The sequence below is a fragment of the Amphiprion ocellaris genome, chromosome 13 (assembly GCF_022539595.1).
Source record: "Amphiprion ocellaris isolate individual 3 ecotype Okinawa chromosome 13, ASM2253959v1, whole genome shotgun sequence".
NCBI lineage: Eukaryota > Metazoa > Chordata > Actinopteri > Pomacentridae > Amphiprion > Amphiprion ocellaris.
This window is the reverse complement of record NC_072778.1, coordinates 22,535,076-22,561,772: the sequence shown is the minus strand read 5'-3', so window position 1 is coordinate 22,561,772 and position 26,697 is coordinate 22,535,076. Positions and strand designations below refer to the sequence as shown.

Sequence of the window (26,697 nt, the reverse complement as noted above, 5' to 3'; positions counted from 1 at the left end):
ATAATTTTGAAATTTTACACATTCACATATTCTAGGAAATTAAAAAGTGGACAATTATAGAGTACAATGAAGTATTTATTTATATTGGGACATGTATGGTAGTGTACTGTAATCTGCAAAGAATTTTTCTTTTAAGAAAACTTGGCATGTTAAACTCAGCATAATGAGCATTGCAGAACACTTCTGCCTTCAAATAGTAGTAGTTTCGTACTCACTGATCTTTTGCTCTTGGTTTCTTTGTAGAACAAAAACATAGATTTTATTTTACTGATCAATTTATTCATATCATAAAAATAGGAAAATAATAAATTCTCATTCTGGAGAAGCTACACTAATCATTATTACTTAATACATGTTTTCTGCTGTATCTCTCACTTTATTATCCTCCTCTCCTTAGGGTCACTACAACGATGAATGCAAGTTCAAGGAAAATCTCCTGGCCAACAACTACAATGCCTATGAGTCAGCCACCTACCCTGGCATGTACATTGGCCTCAGCAAGATCGGAAAAACCAAAAGAGGCAACCGGGTCACACCCACCATGACGATGACTCATTTCCTCCCCAGGACATGAATTTTAGGTCGAACCTCTGAATAGCACAAAGCAAAGTTACAAGAGCAAAGTGGTGTCTTTCTACAACTAACACAGCGGACCATATTTGAGAACTGCTGCAATCTAAATTGCTTTTCTCCATTGCAAACTATAACATTAGCAGTTTTTGCATAAACCTTTTGAATGAATTAATGGACAAATGTACAAAATACAAAGCAGTATCAGTGCTAACATTACTACCGGCAGTACTGGGCTCCTTACTTGACGAGAAATCAAGTAAAGCACTAACGTCAATTTTCTGAGAGATAGGTGAAAGGGAGGGTAGACTACCTTCTTGAACACATATACTGGGGCAGACTAAAGGAAGGTGATCCTATTTAGTCACTTTTCAAATTAGGTGCAGAATAAAAATAAATGCATAGTGACCTGTGAATCAAGGGATAGGAATTTTGGGCAACCAAACACAGAACAAAAACACTGCTGGGCATTTGTTAGTCTAGAAACCTGTAAGTGTCTTCAACCACTTACTAGTACAAAGAGTTTGGCTATGATTAGCATCATTTGCAATTCCTTTAACTAAGTTAGTGAGTTTTTCCATTTGACAGTTTTTAATGAATTTTCCTTTAACTTCATTGTGATGCATTTTGCTTGCAGCACACATTGCAAGTAAGAGAATATAGAACATATAATTGCTGCCGCAGCTTTTCTGTCACAACATTTGAAGCTGTCCCTCCTCTCCCATGCCCCGCTCATCCAATCCCACCTCACCCCACCCCACCCCACCCTCCCTTCAGCCCCAAGGCCCAGATCCCACACCTATGACTGCACTAAATATAAGTAATCCAAGACTGCCGAGGTGCCAGGCATATACACATCGTGATGAGACAGTCATTCCCTTTCCTTCCTCATTAAATATATAATTAATACGAAAGACAAGGAAACGCAAACCAAAGCACCAGCAAGCAATCAAATAAACAAAAAAATGCTCAAAGGATAATAACAAAAAATATATACAAAAAGAAACAAACAATCAAAACTAAATTTAATTAATGAATTAATTGATTGATTGATTGATTGACTGATTGATTAATTGATTAATTGATCAATTAATTAAGCAAGAAAAAAGGAAAGAAAAAAAGGAAGGGGGGGAGGGTACAAAAAATAAATTACAAGAATGGGGGAGTGGAGTGTCATCCATCCTTCTTCTACTTGTCTATTATTTATTCATCGTCTCTATTCAGTGGGACTTGTAAGCTGTCGTAATATTCTAAAAAGGGGGTCCAAGTCTTCCTGAATTTGTGGAAAGAGCCCTTCAGGGTGTATTCTATTTTTCCAAGTTTTAGAAAATGCATGGTGTCTTTGATCCATCTAGTGAAGCTGGGAGGTGCCTGCTCTTTCCAGGAAAGAAGTATGAGATGCCTGGCTATTAAGGAGGTGAATGCTATTCTTACCTGAGCATTTTCTTTAAGTAAAGAGATCTCCTGGCTATAACCAAATAAGGCACACATGGGATTGGGAGTAATGTCTATTTGAAACATGTTCATATATGCACCAAAAAATGCTAGACCAAGTCCTGCCAAGTCTTGGGCAGGACTAAAACATATGTATGTGATCTGCAGGTTGGCCTTGACAACGAGGACATGAACGGTCTGTATTGGGGAATATATTTGCCAGCCTTGCCCTGGTCAACTGCACCCTCAACACAACCTTAAGCTGTATAAGACGGTGCCTAGCACGGGGGAGGAGGTATTTATTAGTTTCAGCACTGCCTCCCATTAATTAGTTGTCATTTCTCTGCCAAGGTCACTTTCCCAAAGTCTCTTGATATCCTGAAGTGAGTGAGGAACATATTTATCAATACTGCTATACTGTTTTTTTGCCGGGAGATTAGGAAAGGATGTATTACTCTTCTGGACAAAATGTCTAATTTGCAAGTACCTGAAGAAGTGAGCATTAGGTAGATTAAATAACTGTGAGAGCTGGGTAAATGATCCAAATTTGCCATTAATGTATAGGTTTGACGTAGATTTAATACCTTTTGAGTACCATGCCTTAAAAGTACCGTCTGTAAGTGAGGGTGGGAAATTATAATTGTTTCTAATAGGAGAAAATATTGAGGTAGTCTGGAAGTTGAAATGTCTTCTAAACTGGGACCAGATTCTAATTGAGTGATAAACCACTGGGTTAAGGCAAAACTGGCTGAGAGGAGGAGTTGCTGGTGTGCATAAAACAGACTTTAAATCAACTGGGCTGCAGGCATACTCCATTTGGACCCAGACCTCAGGACTGTTGGTTGGGTTTTCATCAGTCCAGTTCAACATAGATTTTATATTGCATGACCAGTAATAGTGCATGAAATTGGGTAAGGCCAAGCCAGCAAGCTTTATAGGTCTTTGAAGGGCACCCTTTTTGATTCTATGTGGCTTTTGTAGTAGAGTTGTGGCAGCAGAAGCCTTTTTGACGTGTCTTCCAGCTTGTACCACAACCAGACAAAAACGGACGAAGCATGAAAGGATATAGTGACGGAATTGCAGCTCCCAGGTTAGTAATCTAACATTAGCGGCTAGCAAGTACACACAAACATCAGTGTCAATAGTGGCCACAGCACTTAGATTATGTTATCCATCCATCCATTATCTATACACCGCTTAATCCTCACTAGGGTCGCGGGAGATTATGTTATTAAATAAATAAAAATTAAACCATGTTTTGCTAGTTTCCCTGTGATTGTATGTACTCCGTTTATGCTTCGGTTATTTATTTTTTTATGGATGAACGGCACACGCTTATTGCGCATTCATGTCGACTCACGTACATCGTAGACTGCAATTCAGTTGCATTTTCAGCATGCAATTGGCACACAACAAACTTCACATCATGGCCAAAGATCCTTAGAGTCATGTTGTACAGTGTAACAAGCTGTGAACTTATAACATTTTTAAAATCGGACAATGTGTAGAGGCCTTAAGACAGTGACAAAATTATCATCTGAACTAACCTTAAAACCGTCCTTTATCAAAATATCACTCACGACATGAACTTGGACAGATCTGGGGATGTTCCCACCACCTACCTTGGTGCAGACAGTGTAAAAGCTTACAGTCCCACTGACTTTGCGTATTTGCTTATTTATAAATTTGAACGTTGAAAACAAAGAATAGAAGAAGCAATGTCAAACACAGATGTTAGGCTCCTTTTTCTAAGGTCTTACCAGCTAGACTGAGGTGCACAAAACTCAATGAAGTCCCGGGTAGGAAGAGAAACTGCTATGCATCCAGCATCCTATGGTGCATTTATTTTTTTTGGCTGATGGTCAGTTTCTTTCTTCCCTCACTAGCTCTTTTCTCTTGCATCTTTGTTCCTCCCAGCCGGGATGTGTGAGAGAAATGCAGGAATTAAACATAGAGGAACTACCGAAAAACATTTCTCCAAAATGGGAATTCCTTGGTTGGCCTCAGTCGTAAGTGACATCAGACACGATCAAAAACTGTGACACCTATGAAACACACTGCCGATTTGACAGTTACAGTAAACTTTTGAAATGAAATGTAACTGTCAATTCAATACAACTTGAATTCTGTTTTTTTGCGCAATAGAATGACTATATACTGATTGTACTGTAAAAGGATTTTGAAAAACCGTTGCTGTGTTTGATGTCACCTGCCCCTGCAAATTCATTAACCCTGCAGTTTCTAAAGTGTTAGATTAATCACATAGGACTTGGCAGCGTATTATGTTGGATCTCATTGTTTCACTGTTTCTTATTTCCTCTTTCGAAGTCTTTACACCACAAAGTAAACTGTGAGAATATAGTGTGAATAAATAGTGATTTAATTTTCCAATTTTTGTGTCTGGTCTGATTTACACTTTACATAATAATAATTGCTAGGATTGGCTACCAGAACAGGCAATCATAAAATATCATTTTTGAACAGCTGCCTGGTTAATGATCAGCTGCAATGAGTAATTAGCCAGAATTAATTAGGCCTGCTGCAGGTGGTTCTTTTTTAAACAAACATAACCTGATGGTTAACTATGATGATATAACTACAAAGACTAAAAAAAGAATGTAATTTGAAATTAAAAATGTAACTCCACAAAAGTATTATCATGTGCTATTTTAATAAAAATGAAAATGCAAAATAGTCTAATTTGTATTTTGGTTTTCACATACTTGTGTGGGTGTTCCATGACCATATTAAGGAAAATGAAAAGGGCATTTGTAATTTTATCCAAAAATGTTAATCTTCTCTCCAGTGGACAATATTCAAATGCAAAATGTGGAACAGCTCCCAGTGTATAACATTTTTATTTTCATGTCACTATGCTGCTCAGTGTTCAAAATGTAAATGAAAACAAAATATGTCAGTCCCCTAATAACGGCAGGACTTTAGGTAGAAAGTCATTTTGTTTTTCAGCTCTGCTCTCAAGACTACAGAGTAGACTACAGAATAAAATATAAATCTGTTAAAAAATAAGGAAATAAATGTGTAAATATAAGAGGAATAAATAAAAGAATAAATAAATGTATAAATAAATAAATAAGTAAATCTTTATCTTTGCTTTTCCCTTTTCTCTTTTTTTCCTTTTATTTTCCATTTTGTTATTGCCTTTTCCTTTTCTTTGTTTTTACTTGATGGACTGAGCTGTCAATCAAATGGCTCTGAGTGGGGCTTTCTGTCCAGGGTGAGTAGTCAATACCTGATCACAGGATTCCTGCCTGGCGCCAGCTCCTAGCACGGCTAAAGTGCAGTGATGTCACCGTGGCGCTTCGGCAGATTCTACTAGTGGTGTGCGATACTGCAAAATTTGGTATCGATCCAATACCAGGTAAATACAGGGCCAGTATCGCCGATATCAATACCGATACTCCAGACTAACTTTTTCAGTAGTAGAGCTTTACGGTAATTTTTTTGCATAGTTACTTTTGTAATGTTAAATATGATCTTTTAATTCCACCTGGTTACTGTCTTTGATAATAAAGTATGACAGACATTATCAGTTCTTCGCACCCACCTGGTCCCACCTGGTCACAGGTGAAACACTTCACGAGCTGAACATTTGCTTATCGACTGTACGAAGCAGTATGGTAGAAGTATATAGTATTGCATAAGTGAAAGCACTGAATTTAAAACACAAATTGGCAACAAGAAGCAACTTCTCTTCAAATCATTTCCTGACATTTCTCTGTGAGTGATACAGATTCTCAGCTGAAGGGATAACTTTTATCAGTAAACCTGTTGAGCTGTACGTTACTAATATCATTGTTTAAAGCCATGTAGTCACAGTATCATACTTTAGTTTTTGTCAAGCTGACTTACACAAAAAAAGCCCAGCTATCTCAATCTAGGACAGCCCTCTCAGTGTGTTCTTATGAAAGAGGTGGAGTTGGCACCCAGATGATCTGTCCCAGACATGCACAGGTCTACTGATACCAGTGTCACATTTTACCAAGAGCCAACTATAAACATTTTAAACTCATACAGACTGAACATAGCGCAGCAGCAGCAAAAAGCGAATGTAAAACTTTAAAAAAGTTTAAAGCAAAACGTAGGCTGTCATATGGAAGGTTGCACAGGTGCATTACAAGATTGCATAGCAAAGTTACAGTTGCTGTTTCTTTTATGCTACTCACAAAAACATTAATTATTTAACAAATAATCCAGCGCTATAAATCAAACTGCTTTCACTGGGACATGGACAGTGAATTCAGAAATCTCACATTTAGTCTCATTCCTCTGCCTGTGAGACATTTTTTGTCTTCTTTTAGTTGCTTAAACAGTTCTGGGAGCAACTAAAGAACGATGTAAAATCATAATTAAAATCGATAAGCAGGATTACTGCTAATCTTACAGGGTCAACAATCAGGCTATGAATCTTTAGTGTTTTGATCAGTTTCTGTTTTAGCATTATATCATTCTACAGGGCTTATAGAACAATTAGATGATTTTGAAATTGCCTGCAGCTGTAAAAACTCCTATCTTCCCCTCTCACTATCTACACTGAGCTCCGCTAAATCTTCTAATGCTGATGACTTTTTCCAAGTGAACTTACTGGTGAGCAAGAAGTGCTTTTACATGTGTCAATCTCATGTATGGAATATGTGCTGCTCTGGAGAAGTTAAGGAGTTTAGCATAAGTTACCATGGAGATGTACCCTGGTACGAAGTGAATTACTATCTCAGTACAGAAAACATAAAGGTAAATCTGAAGTTACCTCAACAACCTCCTGGTACAGGCCTCAGGAAGTAGTTTGTAGGCTAGACTGTTAATGCTTGAATGTAGCCTTTGCTTCCGTCAAAGCATGCAGCCCCGGCATTGGGACAAACTGTTATAGATAATTGTTAAAATAATTTTAGTAGGTAATTACATACGTGTCCATAAATACATACATGTGCGCATAGATGCCAACTTGTGAAATACTACAAATAAAAGAAGTAATCTTTCACTATTCTAGCTGAAGTTACTATAAGTCAACATTAACCTGTGTGTAGAAATGCTTTGTCAGCCAACACCGTAGAACATAATGATCTGGCAGTACCTCTGTTTTTCTGCTGCAGAAGAAAAACATTCAAACTTGTTTTTATTTCTTCAAACTGGTCACAGTATTTGTGGACAAAGCTAAGTGAAGGATGTTGTTTCGGGGTTTACTTCAAAAAGTGACAGTTGGAATTGCTGTGTTGTAACATTTCCTTGCAGAGAAACAAGCACTGTAAAATAGCAAAATAGCAGTGCTGCCTAACTACACAATCTAAGTCCTTAGCAAAACTTGAAATGTTCTGTGTAATAGTTTGCTGCAGGTTGTTGTTAATGTTTCCTATAGCAAAGAAAACAGCAGCATACAGATAGCACAAGGGAACAAAACATGTCGCCTGAAATGAGTGGCCAATGGCAGGCTTAGACCCACATCCGATGAGTCATTGTGTAGCTATATCGAGTATTTTTACTTCAATAACACATATGTAGATACCTTTTATGCTATTGTTGAATTACATTTTCATTTTCAAATTTTAAATTGCCATTTAAATAAAGTCTGTTACAGGCTTCCATAAGTTGCCACATAAATATTTGAACTGTATCATGGAAAAGTTAAAATTGGAGAAAGTTGAATGGCTTGGATTTTGTGTGGATTTTCACACAATTTTGGGGCTCATATGTGATGGGAGTCAATGAGTGGTTTTGTTGATACACTGTGCTCTGAAGTTAAGAAAACAAACATGAGTCTTAGAGATGTCATTTTGCTGTCATCCATTTTGACTAATTATCCATTAAAAATGTTCCCATCTTAAAACACAGTCTGTGTAACAGTTAAAATGTTGAGAGGAAGGGATTAAGACATTTTAACAACCAACATTTTTGTTCATGATTTAATCAATGTGCAGTATTCACAAACATGAACTGGGACATATAACTGGGTTATCATGCCATGCAATCAGAGAAAGAAAAGGAATTTGCCAGATGAAAATAGCTGGACTACACCCAAGAGCTCGAAGGGACAAGACTAGACTGACAGGGTACACCAGTTATATTTAACAACAAATTGTCCACAGTGACTTAGTGCTTTAGAACTAATTCATGTTGTATCTTAACATACAATACTTCGTTTACTTGAGTTAACTTAAAGGAACACACCCCAGAAATCTGAGTATCACACACTTCCCCCTTTGCTGTTGTAAAGCTCACTACAGTTGCCTTCCTTCTCAAAAATACAAGCTAAGCTACCAGCCGAGCTATCTTTCCAGACTACAATGGGCAATGTTCTTGATACTCAAGGACAGAGTTTTAATAAATTGTTCCGTTAAGGGCTGCCATTTTACATTTGCAGCCTATGGAGCCTGGGTGGTTCCCAGTCCCACAGCATTTGCATAAGCAGAGAGCAAACTCACAACCTGCCTGGTTTCTAGTGTGAGTCTGGCTTCAGTCAGCCAGTCCTCCACCACTCTCCTGGTTTCTCCTCTCAACTGGTTGACCAGTTTAGCTGCTAACTCCAGATCCCCATGCTCTAAGCAGTAGCTAGCATACGACAGGAGCTTGAATGGGTCTAAATCTTCACGGCTCAGCTGTGTGGGTGGAGCTTTCTGTTCATCCTCAAACAGCAGTGCAGCTTGGAGATAAGACAAGAAATACTGGTACAAGGAATTATGAGATTCATCAATTAGAGCGACCCGGCGGGCAAGTGAGCGCAGAGAGTTGAAGCGGGCACGAAGAGAGGCTTCACTGTACACACCGCGGTGCAGGGATTCTTCTGGAAGAGCTGATGCTAGAGCCAAGGCAAAGTCATTGTCATGGCAGCTGTCTCGCACAGCCTCAGCAGCACTCTTCAGAGGTATGGTGGGTAAGTCACTATCAGTTGTCTTTAAAGTGTAATTGAGAGCTTCCACAGAGAGCCACAGTTGGTGAGCTTTACGGGCCTCCTCCTCTGCTACTACATGGCCTGTATGGAAAAGACAGAGAGGTGGGTACTTAACTGGGTTAAATAGAGCACATCATTCTTGAAAATGTGTACTTTTCAAAGTTACTATTTGACCGTGAGTTCAGACTGTCAATATTGAAAACAGATAATGTATATATAGTACATACATATAGTAGTTATTCATTAGAGTGGAATAAAAGTAGTTTTTGCTTTGAAAAGAACCTTGGATTAGGGATGCACCGATCCACATTTTTTCACTTCCGATCCAATCCCGATACCTGATTTTGGATATTTGCCGATACCGATACTATTTCGATACCAGAGCTCTGTTTTCTTTAATATTATTATCATTATTGTTGATTTTATATGAAGCTGTAATAAACTCCTCTCTACAGGCAAGTATGATATTGATTTGTTGATGCTACAAGAACCATTATATTTAATTTATGCTGATCAGATGAAGCAGCACTTTGTATTTTGTTTGGAGAGGGGTAGTGTTAGAGAAGTTTACCCTTTGTGTGTATTTGTCTTGGATTTAATAAATATTGACAGTCAATTTGAAACCCTTAAGGTACATGTTCAGTAGATGAGTTTTTCCCGCATGTAAATGTGCCTAGCGGGCCACAACATTGTCACGCGACAACGCTTGAGCTTCAGCGGGCCACTACGTGATCACATGACAGCACTTTCAGCTCGACAGTCCGGCAGATGCGTTGGAAAAACATGGCGGCTCGCCGCAAACCGTGGCCGTTTCTCAATATGCGTACTTGTCCGTACTTGCATTCTTGCGTACTTGTGAAACGTCATCAGTCGGAGACCAAGTACTGTTCCAATTCAAAGTACACATCTGACCGAGAACGGAAGTAATACCCAGATGTGTTCTCGCGCCGCCCACATTATCAAGACTGCATCAGACCAGACTTGTGTGGACTTGGGGAGGCCAAATAACCCATAATGCATTTTGCGCCGACCAGCGGTCAAAGGCCGAGGAGGAAACTTTCAGAGGTAACATAAGTTTTTTTTGGGGAATACTACTGTTATTGTGACACACAATGTAATTTTCAGATTATTTCAGGCGAGAAAGTAGTTGTGTAAATGTCAAATATGTGGTCAATTTATCAAGATGAAGTCTGATTAAAAATTTGCTCCAAAAATTTCGGAGATGTGAGCATCCAGGTTAGACGGCTATGACCGGCTGGTCAGTGCTCACTGTAGCCGCCGAGAGCCGCAGAGGTCAGCAAGACTTTTTGAAATCTGCCGCTGGCTCTGACAGTTCTATAGCGGCTAAACGGGGATATAAGTCGTTTTACGTTTATCTAATCAGGGATGAGAATGACAAATGGAAAAAAACTCGGAAAATGTCTGCCGAAGCCCGCCCGCCCGCAACTGTGTTCAAAAGATGAATTGAATTGTTGAAGCCAGAAGTAAATGTTCCTCCTCAGAACTATTCGATCAGACGCTGCTGATGTTTGAACAGGTTTCTGTTTTATTACCTGAAAGGCAGAGGAAGAGCTCACCTGTATTCAGGTTCTGAGTAAAGTAGTTGACATGAAATATTCTCTCATTAATTACTGATGATGTTCAGTGCAAACAGAAGTCCTGGTGATCACATTAAAGTGTAGTGATGTTTGTGTATCTGTCAGACTATAAACCTCTGGATGTTGGAGGACAAACATCAGGTACATATGTAGAATGTAGACTAATGTATTTTAGTAATGGTAATAATAAAGCTGTAAACTATCCATCCCTGTTTATGAGGTGTCCTCGTGAAAGTTTAATATTTTTTCAGCAATCAGTTTCTGAAAAGTTATTGTGGACAGAACTGAGAGAACTGAGAATGAGACAGTTCAGTTCAACTGCATCACAAACTACAGCTGTCAATAAATCAGCGGCTTTAAAACATTAAAAAAAGATTTATAACGTTCTTTCAAACCCGAATATATATATACACAGTAACTGTTTTAATATTAAAATATGATCATGTAAGGCTGTGTTATTATATCTGTTCCATTTCGTTGTTTTTCACGGTAAAAATAACCGGAGCAGATGAACCGAGACGGTGACGTCATCAAGTACGCTGGTGTTCCAATTGCACGTTAACCGAGATGCGTTCTCGCAAGTCCGTACTTCGGAGTCCGAATCGCAAGTCCGTTCTCGCCAAGTACGTGAGTACGGTCTTGCGTACTTAGAATTGAGAAATGGCCTTTGTCTTTTGTTTCGAAAGCAGTTCAGTGAAAAGTATTTCTGAAAGCATTTGAGGCCAGAAATAACCCGTGCAGTAGCTGAATCTGTCCTCATTTGCGTCAGATCTCTGCAGCTGCATCGGATCACAGTTAGAAATGCATTGCAAGGAAAGCAGTATGCAACATGTGGTGCATTTCAAGCTGCGATCCGGTGCTTCTCCTCGAAGTCTACTTTATGCAAATTCATTCCATATTTTGCAGCCAGCTAGCAGAGCAGCTGGCAGGGAATCACTTGTGGAGTCATTTCAGCAGACAACATTAAAGCATAGATGTGGATCATGGATCGGAAATCTCCGCAGGTTGGATCGGAAATGTCCGATCTGTGAATCGGAACCCGACACCGATACTGGATCGGATTGGCCCCATACCTACCTAGGATCACACCAAATTACACACTTGGGAGATTGCATGTAAGTTGTGGGTGTATCAGAAATACTGTATTGATCCCAGAGGGGAAATGGTATGGTATGGTATGGTATGGTATGGTTTGGTATGGTTGGGTTGATTTCTAAGCTAAGAGAATGTTGGGGCAAACTCCCATATTCATTGAGCCAAAAGGAAACAAATTATTCCAGTAGCATTTGTCTTGTCGGAATGTGGTGTACAGATTACTGTGTATCTTACTGTCTATAGCTTCCTCCATCCCCTTCAGTCTGGCATAGGCAGTGTTCATATCCAGTGTAAAGTTATCCAGCTGTTCCTGGTTTAGCTGACGGTAGCGAGTCTCCTGTTCCAGCATCTTACTGCTCAGGACCTGAGCACAACCAACAGCAGAGCTTAAAGCAATAATCCTCAACCTGACATACACCACACAAGTACAGTGAATAGGTATTACAGGCACCAACCTGACAGAATCTACTCAGCTGTCCTGGCAACGCAGCCTTCAGAATCTACACATGCAGTGTATCAGTGTGTAGAAAAGTAATGATGTGACTAAACATTCATCAACTTCCTGTATATAATGCCGTGTAAATGTAATTGACCCACTCTTGATTTTTTCTTTTTCTTTGTCAGATCTTCAAAGAAATTCTAACACAAAACACAAGCAACCTGTATAAACACAAAAACAAGTTCTACACAATACACGTATTTACTTCAACAAAAGCTTATCTAAAAACTAAATCACCGATGTGATTAAGTAATTACCCCCTGAACATAATATAGGCCTGTACATTGCAGTGTTTCCTCTACGATTTTTTTCAGCAGCGGTGGCAGGCTCTCTGGGAGCCGTAGCAGCCTAAACAAACGACTGCAGATTTTACTTGTACAACCTATTTATTGAATGGCCAGTTGAAAAAAGCTTTTTAAAGGCTGAATGTTAAAATAAAATAAAAAAATATTCGAACAAGCTCATTTGAAAATGCAGTCAGCATCATGGCGTGTAAATATTAGTTTAATGCTATCAATTAGTTTACTCACATTAGCGACACAGAGTTAGGACCGGGCCCAATTAAACGAAGCTACCGATATGTTACATAACGTTAGCTGGCCATCAATATTTTGTGAATGTCTATTTAACTTGTAAAATATATTATGAGTAATCTTGAGCTTATAACTTTTCTCCGGTAAGTTGCTGCCGTATTTTCCAAGACGACACTCCTCTGACTCTCTGATCTGGTGCCTGGGTGCTTGACGTGACGTCACTTTCAAGGCCGCGCTCTCGCGAGTAAGTAACGTTGTATGAATTCTACGTATCAAAGAGTAGATACTGAGCAAGACAGTTATCTGTAGTTTACCTTAGTACTCACGAGTACCTGACAGGATACAGCACACCAATATCCCTTAAATGTCAAATGATTAAAATTTGTAATAGTAATTGAATTATTTTAAGTTGAACGGTAGGGTATTTGCTCTTATGTACACCATTACAATGCTGATCGGTGATACCATGGCTCACTATATACCTACTGATTACTGCAGCAACTGTCAACAAAGTTTTGGTTGATCTCTGATCTTTATGTATCCTTGCCTATTTTGTGAAGTCTCAGAATGTGATTTTTTTTTTAGTTCCTCTGAAATCTCTTTTCTATGTGGAATCATAATGCAAGCATGCTGATAAACACAGCCCAGGGGTTCAAAGCTGAGAAAGTTTTGTCACAGAGGGTAATGAGCTGTAAGCCGTTGTCCTCGAAGTTAAAACAAATAAAGGCTTGACATTTTCAGTGTGTAATGAGTCTAGAATATATGTAATTTTCAGTCTAAGCAATGTCTAATGAAAAAAATTAAACTTTTCCCACCATATTCTAATTATATGAGATGCACCAGTATTTAAGTGATGACTTCATTGAACATTGCAGTGAGTGTGTCTAGTCTAGCTGCAAGCGGTTAGTACTGCAACTTTGTGGGGTTTTTTTGTTTAGTTTTTTTTAAATTAATAACTAATAGAGTGAATACTTTTTCCCACAGACCCAGCTGTTGTTGGATAACAATATTGCTTCACTTTATACAAATATTTTCAAATTTGTGGTTACTTGGACTGTCTTTGTTTTAGTTTTTTTTTTCTCTGCACTGTACATTAAAGTTTCTAATGCTTCAGGATTCACAAATCTGCACGCTCTAACATTTTATTGAGTGTGTACAATCTGGGACAGTATAAAACCTGTTCAGCCTCGGCTCTCAGCTCATGTTCCTGGACTTTGAGGACATCTTGGACGTGGTCTGTGTGAGCAGCTGCCTGCCGCCGGAGCTGAGTCCTCATCTCTGCCTCCATTACTTCTCTTAACTCACCCAGCTATATACACATACAAAGACACACACAGACACAAATGTTTTGTCATGAATACTGTTTAGATACACTGGTACTGACAAACTGATGACTGGTTCCAGTACGACTAATAATCTCCTGTTCTCAGTAGCAAATTCACAGTTGTCTCTATGGAACCTGTATTTACATAGCACAGCAGCTTTAAATCTTGTTGATTCAAAATCTGTTCAACGCTCTGAAGTCTTAAACTACCTTCTACCCTCATACCTTCCTCTCCTGCTCCAGCCGGGCTTCTTCTTTGACATGCTGCAGTGTGGTGTTAACAGCTTTCTCCAGAGCTTTCTGGTCCTCCAATTTCTGCTGCTCTAGCGCTGCATCAATGTGGATCTGCTCTCTGACTCTCTGCTCAGCCAGCTCTCGATTCAGCTGGTCAATGCGACGATGTGCATGGGCAATCAGAGCATTCAGGTCATCTGCTGACAGTTTACCAGCTCACACACAGACACATAAAAGTTATTTATGTTCCACAAGACCAGCACAACTAATTCCTAACTGAATCCCATACTCTAGCATAGAGAACTCTTACATAGTAATGTTAACTGTATGCAATTTTTAGTTAATACAAACAATATTAACAGTCTGGAAGGCAGGATCATGAGGCTTTAAAATAAATATACAAGTTTTAATTACGTCTACCACAGTCCTAAACTGCAGTAGAGGAAGATTGCCACTTAAAACATGGCATTTTACCAAATAGTTGCATTTCAACAGTTAAGCCTGTTTTATGTTTACCGCGTCCGGGAGGTCCATGTGGCTCTGTGTGGATAAATAACATCATTTTAGCAGCCATGCCCCCTCGAGTGTCCGTTCTCACGCGGAAAATTTCCGCGCCGTGCACCTCCATATTTTTCTAACTACACGGACGGAGCCGCGCGGAAAAACATGGCAGAGGACCAGGACCTACTCGTAGCTGAAATCTAGAAATACAGGCACTTATACGATTCATCACACAGAGATCACCGTGACAACCGGGTTATGAGCAATTCATGGTGTGAAATTAAAACTAATTGCTGAAATGCAACTATTCAGTAAAATGCCATATTGTAAGTGGTGAAGACAATGGCAAACTTCTTCTACTCTAGGTTAGTACTGGAGTAGACTAGGTAGACGTGTGTTTGCGATATACTGCCCCTGCAGTTTGGGAGCAGACGCCGCACGGAGTATAAAGTCACATGTTCTCTTGCGTGGCTTGTTCGTGCAGAAAGCATAACCCAGCCTTTAGTTTTAATTCCCCACCATGAATTCTTCATAACCTGATTATCATGGTGATCTCTGTGTGATGAATCGTATAAATGCCTGGATTTCTGAACTTCTGCTGCTAGGAGCTTCTGTTCTTCCGCCACTTTTCTGCATGTCTCCGTCCGTGTGGTTAGGAAAATTTGGAGGGGCACGACGAAATTTTCCGCTTGAGGAGGGCCGCTTGAGGAGGGCCGCGTGAGGGGGCGTGGCTGCTAAAATGACACAATTGGTCCGCACGGAGCCACACAAACCTCGTGGACACAGCAAGCATGAAGCAAGCTTTAAGGCTGGGTTATGCTTTCCGCACGAACGAGCCATGTGGAAAACCGTGCGAGAGACCGTGTGTGACTTTATACTCCATGCGGCGTCTGCTCCGAAACTGCAGGGGGCAGTATATCGCAAACACATGTTATTCATAACCCGGTTGTCACGGTGATCTCTGTGTGATGAATCGTGTAAGTGCCCGTATTTCTAGACTTCAGCTCCGAGTAGGTCCTGGTCCTCTGCGCGGCTCTGTCTGCATAGTTAGAAAAATGTGGAGGAGCACGACGCGGAAATTTTCCGCGTTAGAAGAGCCGCTTGAGGGAGCGTGGCTGCTAAGATGACGTAATTTGTCCGCATGGATCTCACGGACACGGTAAGCATAAAGCAAGCTTTACTCTACTATACTTGCAATTGGACGGTTAAGTTTAATCAAACCTCACATTTTTCTTTCAGTCTTTATTGACAACTACAACAGCAAAGAGTGTGATATTTTGTGTGTGTGCGCGTGTGCGTGCGTGTGTGTGTGTGTGTGTGTGTGTGTGTGTGTGTGTGTGTTCTTACTGAGACCCTTCCAGTTGGCCTGGATCTCTGGAGTAAGGCTGCTTACTTCCCTCTGAAACTGCTGTTTGGCTTCATTAACCAGTTCACTGTACTGGGAGACAATTTTAGCTTCTGACTCTGCAGACTGCACCTGCAAGGAGATATGGCACAGCTGTTACCACAAAACAAAAGGCACAGAACAGAGACAAAACACCAACAGAATACAAAGACAAGCTACAATGTCCACTAGGGAGTAGCGTGAAACTATGGTGAGAAAGTTACCAGGGACTTTGACTGCTGTAGCTTAAGTCACTCTTTGGACTACCTGAAACCAGGCTCTTCACACTTAGCCCACCTCTTATTTTTTAATTGTTTGTTTCATCACCTCCAAGTTGCAGTGGCTTCAGCTACACTGTTGGAACTACTCAGCACTGTCTGCAGAAAATGCAGTACAGTACACTATATTGCCAGAAGTATTCGCTCACCCATCCAAATAATCAGAATCAGGTGTTCCAATCACTTCCATGCCACAGGTGTATAAAATCAAGCACCTCGGCATGCAGACTACTTTTACAAACATTTGTGAAAGAATGGGTCGCTCGCAGGAGCTCAGTGAATTCCAGCGTGGAACTGTGATAGGATGCCACCTGTGCAACAAATCCAGTCGTGACATTTCCTCACTCCTAAATATTCCACAGTCAACTGTCAGCTGTATTATAAGAAAGTGGAAGTGTGTGGGAACGACAGCAACTCAGCCACCAAGTGGCAGGCCACGTAAACTGACGGAGCGGGGTCAGCGGATGCTGAGGCGCATAGTGCCAAGAGGTCGCCAACTTTCTGCAGAGTCAATCGCTACAGACCTTCAAACTTCATGTGGCCTTCAGATTAGCTCAAGAACAGTGCTTCAGCAGAGAGCTTCATGGAATGGGTTTCCATGGCCGAGCAGCTGCATCCAAGCCATACATCACCAAATGCAATGCAAAGCGTCGGATGCAGTAGTGTAAAGCACGCCACCACTGGACTCTAGAGCAGTGGAGACGCATTCTCTGGAGTGACCAATCGTGCTTCTCCATCTGGCAATCTGATGGACGTGTCTGGGTTTGGCGGTTGCCAGGAGAACAATACTTGCTGGACTGCATTGTGAAAAGTGTAAAGTTTGGTGAAGGGGGGATTATGGTGTGGGGTTGTTTTTCAGGAGCTGGGCTTGGCCCCTTAGTTCCAGTGAAAGGAACTCTGAATGCTTCAGCATACCAAGACATTTTGGACAATTCCATACTCCCAACTTTGTGGGAACAGTTTGGAGCTGGCCCCTTCCTCTTCCAACATGACTGTGCACCAGTGCACAAAGCAAGGTCCATAAAGACATGGATGACAGAGTCTGGTGTGGATGAACTTGACTGGCCTGCACAGAGTCCTGACCTCAACCCGATAGAACACCTTTGGGATGAATTAGAGTGGAGACTGAGAGCCAGGCCTTCTCATCCAACATGAGTGTGTGACCTCACAAATGCGCTTCTGGAAGAATGGTCAAAAATTCCCATGAACACACTCCTAGTAAACTGATAAGTAATTTGTTAAATACAGTATACATATTCCTTTGTTTTATGTTTTTGGGAGTCAGTTTCTCCTAAGAATGTATCCTGCTCATCATTCTGCCTGTGAGTACACCGTGCCAACATTTTTGGGCATTTATTTATGAAAGAACCTATCACATTATGCTTTTAGAGAGTATTGTAGCATCCCTGTAGCAGTTTGAATGCCATTAATAATGTCTGATCAGACTTGTAATGGTAACACAGACAAAACAAGCATTCATAGAGTTTGTCACATTTAAAATCTGAGAATATGGCAAAGTTAATAAAATGTGTATTATTTTCAGTGGAGTCATATCCTAAATATATTGTATATCATGACTGTTGGTCAAGTCAGATGGCTGCCTTCCCTAAGCCTGGTTCTGTCTGAGGTTTTTAATTTTATTTATTTATTAAATTTTAGATTGATACATTAAACATTTGTGGCCCACTTTCGACTGTTGACACTTTCTTTTATCGCATATTGAAATCTGCAGCTATGTTTGAAGGGTTAGGGTTAGAGATAAAAGCCAGTTTTTCATCATGCCATTGATTCTGGTGATTCAGGTATATTCTCTCTTTTAAAATGATTTCATCTGGCTGTACATACTGTACAAAATACTGTCCTTACCTTAGTGACCACTTTGTCCAGGTCTACTATCATGTTATGGAGATTCTCCTCTGCTGCTAAAACCAGTGGGTGAACAGCAGCAATATTCAGTCCTTTAGACTTATCAATCACTGATTTGAGACTGCCCAGGGTTTCACTGCAAGGAGAAAGACAAGGAAGAGTTGGGGAGTAGAAGCAGATATTTTGAAAACAATGAGAAACATCTGAAAGTGAATCCGGAAAAGACAACTCATGCTGCATTTGTATGCCTGGCCTAAGAGTGGGCTACATGGATAAAATTACTAAGCAGCCTATGTATATGTTGTCATATAATATGTTTTCTACCAAAAACAAAAGAGATACTAATAAAAACAGGACAGGTGAGCCTATGTTTGATTAATCTGCAAATCAAATACTACAAGGTAATTGATTACATTAAAGAAAAAAAAAACATGAAATCTCTGCTGCATACTGACTTGTGACATTGTCACAACAAATTAGTAATGCCAGAGATATTAATGGAGAGAAGCTGCATGATGTACATGGCAGAAAAAATATGCCATACCATGATATTTGTGAAATCATAATCAGAAAGCCTTTATTGTCTGATATTGTTTATTGTATGCCAAAAACATACAACAAAATCCTCAAACCATTCATGGGATTATTGCATCTTTTAAAGGAATCTTGTGTCACTACTTTATGATCTTTAAGTGATGTGGAGGAACTGTGCTGCCTCACCTCAGATAAGGACCATGTTCCCACACAGCAGAAGATTTTTGGTATATTTTTAAGAAAGGAAGACTTGTCAAGCAAAAATGAGCAGTCTTGTTTCATCAATTCCAAATGTGCCATATCTGATTAGTTAATTAGATTACCATCTATCAACTAGTAAGCACATTGATAAGAGGATGAGATGTATAAGGAGCTGCCTGATTCAGCTTAGCAAGCAACTAGTTACAAAAAATTCTCTCTACATTGTGCATGGGTGGGTGTGTGTGTGTGTGTGTGTGTGTGTGTGTGTGTGTGTGTGTGTGTGTGTGTGTGTGTGTGTGTGTGTGTGTGTGTGTGTGTGTGTGTGCGCGCATTACTTGGCTTTCAAAAGAGCAGTGCTGGCATCATTCATAGCGCATGTTCTATTGGCAAGAGCAGCTTCTAGATCCTTCCACTGGGCTGACTTCTCTTGAGGAGGAACCTTAGTTTAAAAACAAACTGCAATCACTATACTGAAGGAAAAAAAAATCTTGCCCATTAAAGGTGTCAGACACGAGTATTGCTGAGTACAGTTGAGTGTTACTTGTAGCTGATTTAGATTAATTTAGGTTCATTAGCCTAATAGATCAGGTGGAAATTAAACTGAAATTCTATTCAAATATCTATTTGGTTTGTCTATTAAGACCTCAACCGTTCATGCCTTCATATCTCTACTCTGCCTTGGCCAACTGCCGTCAGACAGGCTTGTATTAGATAAGCCCCCAACCTCTATGTTTGGCAACCAATCACAATTGACAAACAACAACCTGTTACGGTGTTAAATGTCACCTGACAATTTTCCAAAGCTACTGCTGTTGAGTTGCTGCTGCAACATGTGCATTTTTTTTTACTTGGCTTTATGGGGTCTACCATATTTGTTGTTCTACCAACAAATATCAAAAAAACATATTTGTCTTCTTTTTTGCCATCAGCTGTACTTCCTCATAGTAACATTTTTATCAGTTGCAGACAGTAATATAATTTAGAAAAACAATTCTTAGTAATTGCAGAATTATCAGCAAAATAAAGTCAGAAAAACAGATGCATTGGTGAAGTTTGAATTTCAGTTTGAGGAGCACCTTAAGATCCCTCTAATGATAAGGCTGTTTTTGTCTACATCTTTGTCATAAAGGCAGAATGGTGATAATGACCGATGAACTAAACTGTCCCAAGTCATGACTGATAGGTGCACAATACAGAATCTCGAGTCTCAGCTCTGCAAACTGGCCATCTGCTGACTGAAACTAAAATGCCCTAAAACCAATCAAGAGAATTATTTGTGTACGAGAATTACTGCCATCACACCATATACTTGCAGTGAGCATGTTCTGTACCTCTGCCTCCATAGCCTCCTTAAGTTTGTGTGTGTGCTGTGTGATAGCCTGCAGGGCTGCCTCCTGAGCTCCAATGGCCTGCAGCGTAGTTTTTGCTGAGCTTGCCAGTGACTCTTCCAGACTGGCAGATACAGCTGCAAAGCAAACAGATAAATAAGTGGGAAGCATGAGAGGTTGACAGATCACAGAGTAGAAGAGAAAGCAGAAAATGAGTTAAGACAGGACCCTAAGCAGAAAATGAGATAAGGCAGGACTCTAAGCAGATACAGACTAATGATTAGAGATCGACCGATTATCGGCGCCGATATTTGGAAATTTGACGTATAACGGCATCGGCCTTTTTTTAATCCGACGGGCCGATATGAAGAAATCAATTTAAAACTGGGTTATTACGGGTCAGATGCAGCTGCACCTCTCTCTCTCGTGCCTTCTGTCTCCAGCACTATCCACCCCACGCACTCGCTTGGTTAAGCGGCAGAGTCAGAGCCTCTTAAGGTGAAGCTGTCCTCACACACACACAGCGGAGAGGGAAAGTTTTCTCATGTGAAAAGCTAAAACGTGCCGAAGGTAAACGCAGAAAACTCTTCCGAAATTGTAATAAACATCCCAGTGCTCTACATTTCACAACTACTACTAACGTTACAGTGAGCAGCAGAATAATCTAAGAGCGGAGTAAACATTAGCGGCAGCTCTGCTAACTCATAGTACCTCCCGACATGTCTGTGAATTACTCAACCCTCAGGAGTCAATTGACGCGCCGCGCCGCTGCGTAATCGAACGAAGTAGGAAGGTGAAGCATCGACGAGTCTCCCTTGGTTGCTTTAGGCATTTAAACAAAGTTCAGTGTTTGCATTACTCAAAATTTTTTACGCCAATTTTTACACTTTTACTGCAAATGAATATCGGCTCCAAATATCGGTTATCGGCCTCCTTTAACTACTAATAATCGGTATCAGTCCTGAAAAACCCATATCGGTCGATCTCTACTAATGATCATATCTTCCTCATCTGAGAGTTACTTGTGCTAGCTAAACAGTGATAAAAAGACTACAATCGATTTAACTTCATGCACATTTTTTTTTCTTAAGAGATTGTAAGCAATGTCACAAGTAGTCTTTTCCATGATTTGTCAATAAAGGAAGGTAATTTTTCTAACAGCATAATCTCAAAAGCCATTAGAAACGGCAAACATATGACAATACATTGGACAATATATCCACAATATGACTTATCGGTACGCTGCAACAAATATGTTTACAGTTTACAGTATATACAGTAGCACAAAATATTCACAATACTTGGTTATAAAATGACAAAAAATTACAGTATCACATGCATGACCACTGATTCGGGTGACAAACATGTAACTGCTGTATTATATGGGTTATCACCAGCTTACATGCTAGAATGTCCTGTTCCTCCTGGTCTTGTTGAGCAAGTCTCGCTGCCACTTCTTCTACTGGACGCTCTTTCAATGGTTCCATTGCCACAGGTGACTCTGTGTTCGGATGAACTACTGCTGTCACGGGGGTATCCTTATGGTCGTGACACTCTTTGCACTCCTCTAGAGCAAACATGTACACACAAAATGCAACCTCATTTTCAAAACATACCCCATAGCAATACAGAAATGTCACAAAGACACACCGCACAACTATTGCTAATTCTAACAGCACCTTCACAATTCAGTTATATTTTTATAGAACCTAATCATAATATCAGTCATATAAGATTCACATAAGTAAGGTAACTTACAACATTGGAGAACTATATATGATTATAATGTTATACTATATATAACACACTATGAGAAATGTCCTGAGATGACCCATGTTGTCTGTGTAGGTTTGCAGGCATATAGGTCATGGCAAACGTAGGAGCTTCAGTAGAAAGCAGTTGGACTTCTCTTTCAGGTTCTCGAAGCCATTTCACCTCTCATCCAAGAGGCTTCTTCAGTTCTAACTGATTTTCACTAAAAGCCTTTAAAGAGAGACTGAAGCAAGCTCCAAACAGAGCAAGCTGACATCTAGAACATTGGATATAGCAGTTAGCTGGTAAGTGTTTCGGAACTTTGGTTTTTGAGTTTGATTAGGACTTGTTGTCAGACAGTAGTCAGACTTTGTTTGTGCAGAGCACTTTCTGGTTTCACTCATTGAATTTCAATAGGTGGGTGCTTCCCTCTATTGTTACCTGGCTGAAAATCTGAAAGGGGCGGGATTTTCACTAAAAACCAGTTATCCAAAGCTTTCGAAAAAAAACACATCTGCTACAATAAACGCAACCCTGCAAACCTCCACTCCCCTACAAAAACTTCCACTACTAGTATCTCCATAAGTTTGAGTGTCACTCCACTTCATCTGTCAGACCACTATTTTATTCAATTCACTGTCTTCTTACCGGAAGACTTTCCTGTTCTTCCGCAAACGGTCTCCTTCTGCCACAACCTTCAAAAAATATTCTCTGCTTTTAACTCACTCCACCCATCCTCCACTCTGCTCACTGCGACATGCTTGCCTCATTCTTCACGGACCAAGTCTCTGCAATAAGTAAGCAGTTCTCTGAGCTTGACCAACTCACCGTCCACTCTACAGTCTATCCACAGGGGTTCCTCAAGGGTCAGTGCTCAGCCCCCTCCTTTTCTCAATATATGCAACCTCACTTGGTGCGATAATCCACTCCCATGATTTCTCATACCATTGCTATGCTGATGATACCCAGCTCTTCCTGTTGTTCCCCTCAGACAACCACACAATCTCTGTCTGGATCTCATCATGCCTTGCAGATATCTCGGCATGGATGAAAAGACGGAACCTTCAACTGAATCTCTCCAAGACTGAGCTCCTTGTCATCCCAGCCAGTCCCTCTATTGAACAAGAAATCAACACCCAGCTTGAATCAACTCAACTAAAACCCACAAAATCTGCCAGAAACTTTGGTGTCATGATTGATGACCAACAACCTTCAAGGCTCATGTAGCCTCTGTTGCTCAGTCGTGTCAATTTGCCCCATGCAACATCAGGAAGATCAGACCCTTTCTTTCTGAACATGCAGCACAACTCCTTTTCCAGGCTCTCATAATATCACGGATCAACAACTGTAACTCCTTACTGGCAGGCCTCCCCGCATGCACAGTTAAACCTCTGCAGATGATCCAGAACGCAGCAGCTCGTCTGGTTTTCAACCAGCCAAAAACAACATGTCACCCCGCTGTTCAGATCGCTTCACTGGCTTCCAGTTGCTGCCCAAATAAAATTCAAAACTCTAACACTTGCATTCAAAACTACAATAAAAACAGCTCCATCTTACCTGAACTCGCTCATTCATTCCCTCCCGCTCACTACACTCGGCCAACAAAAGGCGGTTGATACAACCACCACAACAGAGTTGGTTGATTAGATAAGAGATAAGATAATCCTTTATTACTCCCTACATCGGGAAATTTCCAGTGTTAGAGCAGCAAATATCTTTCAGAGCAGCATTAACCACAAAGCTGGATAGATGGACTCTTCTCTTCAGTGGTTTCCCGATGGAACAAGTTGCCAAACTCTATCTGATCTGCAGTCTTTCTCAGTCTTTAAGAAAATACTAAAAACTCAGCTCTTCACTGAACACCTTTGCACTTGACAAACCGCAAATATATTTTTAAAAAACATCCTATTAAGTCTACTGCCTGTAGACACTACGGTCCTATTATGACTCTTGTTTTGAACTTGTTTTATGGCACTTATCCAGGTTATTTTCTCCTGACTAGATAATTGCTTGTGTTGTATCTACTCTCAGATGTACATTGCTTTGGATAAAAGCGTTTTCTTAATGAAATTGTTGAATTGTAACTGACTAATGGGGAACTCCAGAATATATAGTCACTCCAGGTAACATGGCTAATGGCCCATGAACGATCCAGGACTCACATGCCTCCACATGTGAATTGTTGTGAAACCAGAAGGTCCACCAACAACAGCAATAATGGTGTTGGATCTGTCAGTTTAGACAACAAAGGAATTAATCTGCCAGGTCAGCAGTGACTCAACATGTTGATGATTGTGAAACTTTTTGGGAAGAGACCTCCTCACTGCGTTACAGGTGTTTGATGGTGGTGCCATAGACCCGCTCCCATGTTTAAAGATGGTTGCTCCGATTTGGCATAGATGGCTTCCTGTACTCCTCTCTCAAACCATTTGTCCTCTCTGTCGAAAATGTGGACATTGCTGTCCTCAAAGGAGTGTCCCTCATCCTTTCGATGCAGGTGAACTGCTGAGTATCGTCCTGAGGAGCTGCTCTCTTGTGTTGAGCCATGCGCTTGTGAAGCTGTTTTTAGTCTCTCCTATATACAAGTCTGTGTAGCCTCGCTGCATTGGACTGCATTTACAGTGTCACTCAGTTTGAAGTGAACCAGTTTTTGTCTCAGAGCATTAACTGGGTCTGTAGTGCACCAGTATGTCAGTTCATTGAAAATTGTTCTTAGTTTTACAGATACTCAAGTGACATGGTATAACAATGTTGTTCCTCCTTTCTTTGTCGTTTGTTGTGGTGTTGTGTTTTATTGATTTTTTGGTTGATTTGATGAAGGCCCAGTTGGGGTAGTCACAGTTCCTCTGTGTTTTCATAATGCGAGTGTGTTCTTTCTCTTCTCCCTCTGCATTGGAAGGAACATCCTCAGCCTGGTGCATTAATGTTCCGAGGACTCTCACCTGATGGCCAGTGAGTGGTTGGAATCAAAGAGCAGATATTAGTCTGTGTGTAGGTTTCCTGTAGACTTGAATGTAGAGGTCTCCATTCTCTTCGTGCACAGCACAGTCCAGAAAAGGCAGCTGGTTATCCTTCATATCTTCCCTTGTGAACCTAAGGTTGCTGTCCATCAAGTTAATGTGCTCTGTGAAGGTGACCCATGTTGTGATTTGGTGCTCTATAAATAAAACTGAATTCAAGCCATCACTGAGTCTTAAAAGCCCATGACCAATGGTTTCTGGTTCACTAGTTGTCCTTTATTAGACCACTTCGGGTTGACACTAACTAATGAACACTGGAAACACCTCACAAGACCTGTCATTTTGGTAAAGCTGTCTCTCGAAGACCCATGACAACCTCATTTAACTTCAAAGTCAATGCTTTTTCCAAGCATCTTTTGACCTTTATGATATATATTGTCGTCTTGAAGAGTGCAATTATTATTAAGTTTTAATCTACATCGTAAAGGAATCACACTCTTGAAAATGGTCTGGTATTTTAAAGAATTCATATGTCAGTCACACAGTCAAATTTATCATTTCCGGTCTGTCAGGAATCTGTCATATAGTTTTTTCCTCAACTGCAGTTTCCATATATCTGATTTCCCTGGAAAAACTATGCTGTTTTCTCCACGTCCATGAGGATTTTCTGTTGTACTGTGAGATTCAAATGTGCATATGAAGCTGTCAACTTTGTCTCTTTGGATGTGTGTCTTAGAAATTGTTTTGAAACATTGTATTTGAGGTGTAATGAAATAATTCCTTCCATTGGCTTTTGCCATGTTTGCTTAGCACCATGAACACATATGGAGGCAGGATTTATGTCTGTATCTGGATTTATGCCTGGAACAAAAATGTTGTTCTGGAGTTCCCAAAAGCTTAATTGTGTATTGCAATAGTTTAGCAACCTTACATACAAGTGATTTAAACATAGCAATATTAGAGGGATTAGATAAATATTCCATGGCTTCGTGATAAAAAAAAAAAAAAAAATCTGGTTACTTTCTGTGTGTGAAGGAGCTTCAGACATCCCTCATTAAACAGGTGGACATTTTCTGACACAAACACTCCTCTCAGAAACTTCAGTTAACAAAGTTCAGTCTGTTAAATGTCTGTTTTTCTAGTGTGTTGAACTGCAAAGCTGAATATTATTTAGTTGGCTGACATATTAATTTATTTTAATAGTTGTTTTGTTGGCCATGTTTTGCTGTTTCTGATTTCCCTCTTTCTGAAGTTATTTCAGTGCATCAGCATTATCATGGAGCCACACCCACGAATGCCGGCCAAGAACCTGGTGGTCTCAATCAGCCTAACTGGAGCAGATCGAGAGGACAGAGGAAGAATTGGGAATGAGTTTATTGCCTGAGTATTAAGTGGGATATTCTGGTTGAGTTGGGAGTGAGTGTTCATATGCTCTTTAGAAGAATTGTTAGGGTAACTTTAAAACAGTGTACATAGTGTGTGTTAATAGTAGTCTTCAACATCACCAAGTTTGCTGACAACACAACTGTGGTTAAGTCTTTGCCAAGCTGCCATTTCATGGCCCCAAGGCCATTACCTCTACTGGCTCCATGGGTGCCTTAGTGTGGCTGACCCCCAGTTCTCTGGGATATGCGAAACGTGTGTAAAAGTTAAAAAATACAAATACATCACTCGATGTGTTGCCTAAGCTTGCACAAATAAGAAG

General features: G+C 40.3%; 1 protein-coding gene across 1 annotated transcript in view; it reads right to left on the bottom strand.

Annotated features, from left to right (window-relative positions):
- Positions 1-7,905: 7,905 nt before the first annotated feature.
- The window catches only part of immt (inner membrane protein, mitochondrial (mitofilin)), a 30,253-nt gene continuing 11,461 nt past the window's right edge, over positions 7,906-26,697 (bottom strand). The window contains exons 6-14 of the mRNA XM_023266603.3: positions 21,683-21,847; positions 20,284-20,417; positions 19,288-19,391; positions 18,218-18,353; positions 16,037-16,166; positions 14,180-14,403; positions 13,808-13,939; positions 11,833-11,962; positions 7,906-8,986 (exon numbers count right to left, since the gene is read on the bottom strand). Of these exons, the coding sequence (XP_023122371.1) occupies positions 8,379-8,986; positions 11,833-11,962; positions 13,808-13,939; positions 14,180-14,403; positions 16,037-16,166; positions 18,218-18,353; positions 19,288-19,391; positions 20,284-20,417; positions 21,683-21,847 (1,763 nt within the window). The 3' untranslated portion in view covers positions 7,906-8,378. The remainder of the gene's footprint in view (positions 8,987-11,832; positions 11,963-13,807; positions 13,940-14,179; positions 14,404-16,036; positions 16,167-18,217; positions 18,354-19,287; positions 19,392-20,283; positions 20,418-21,682; positions 21,848-26,697) is intronic.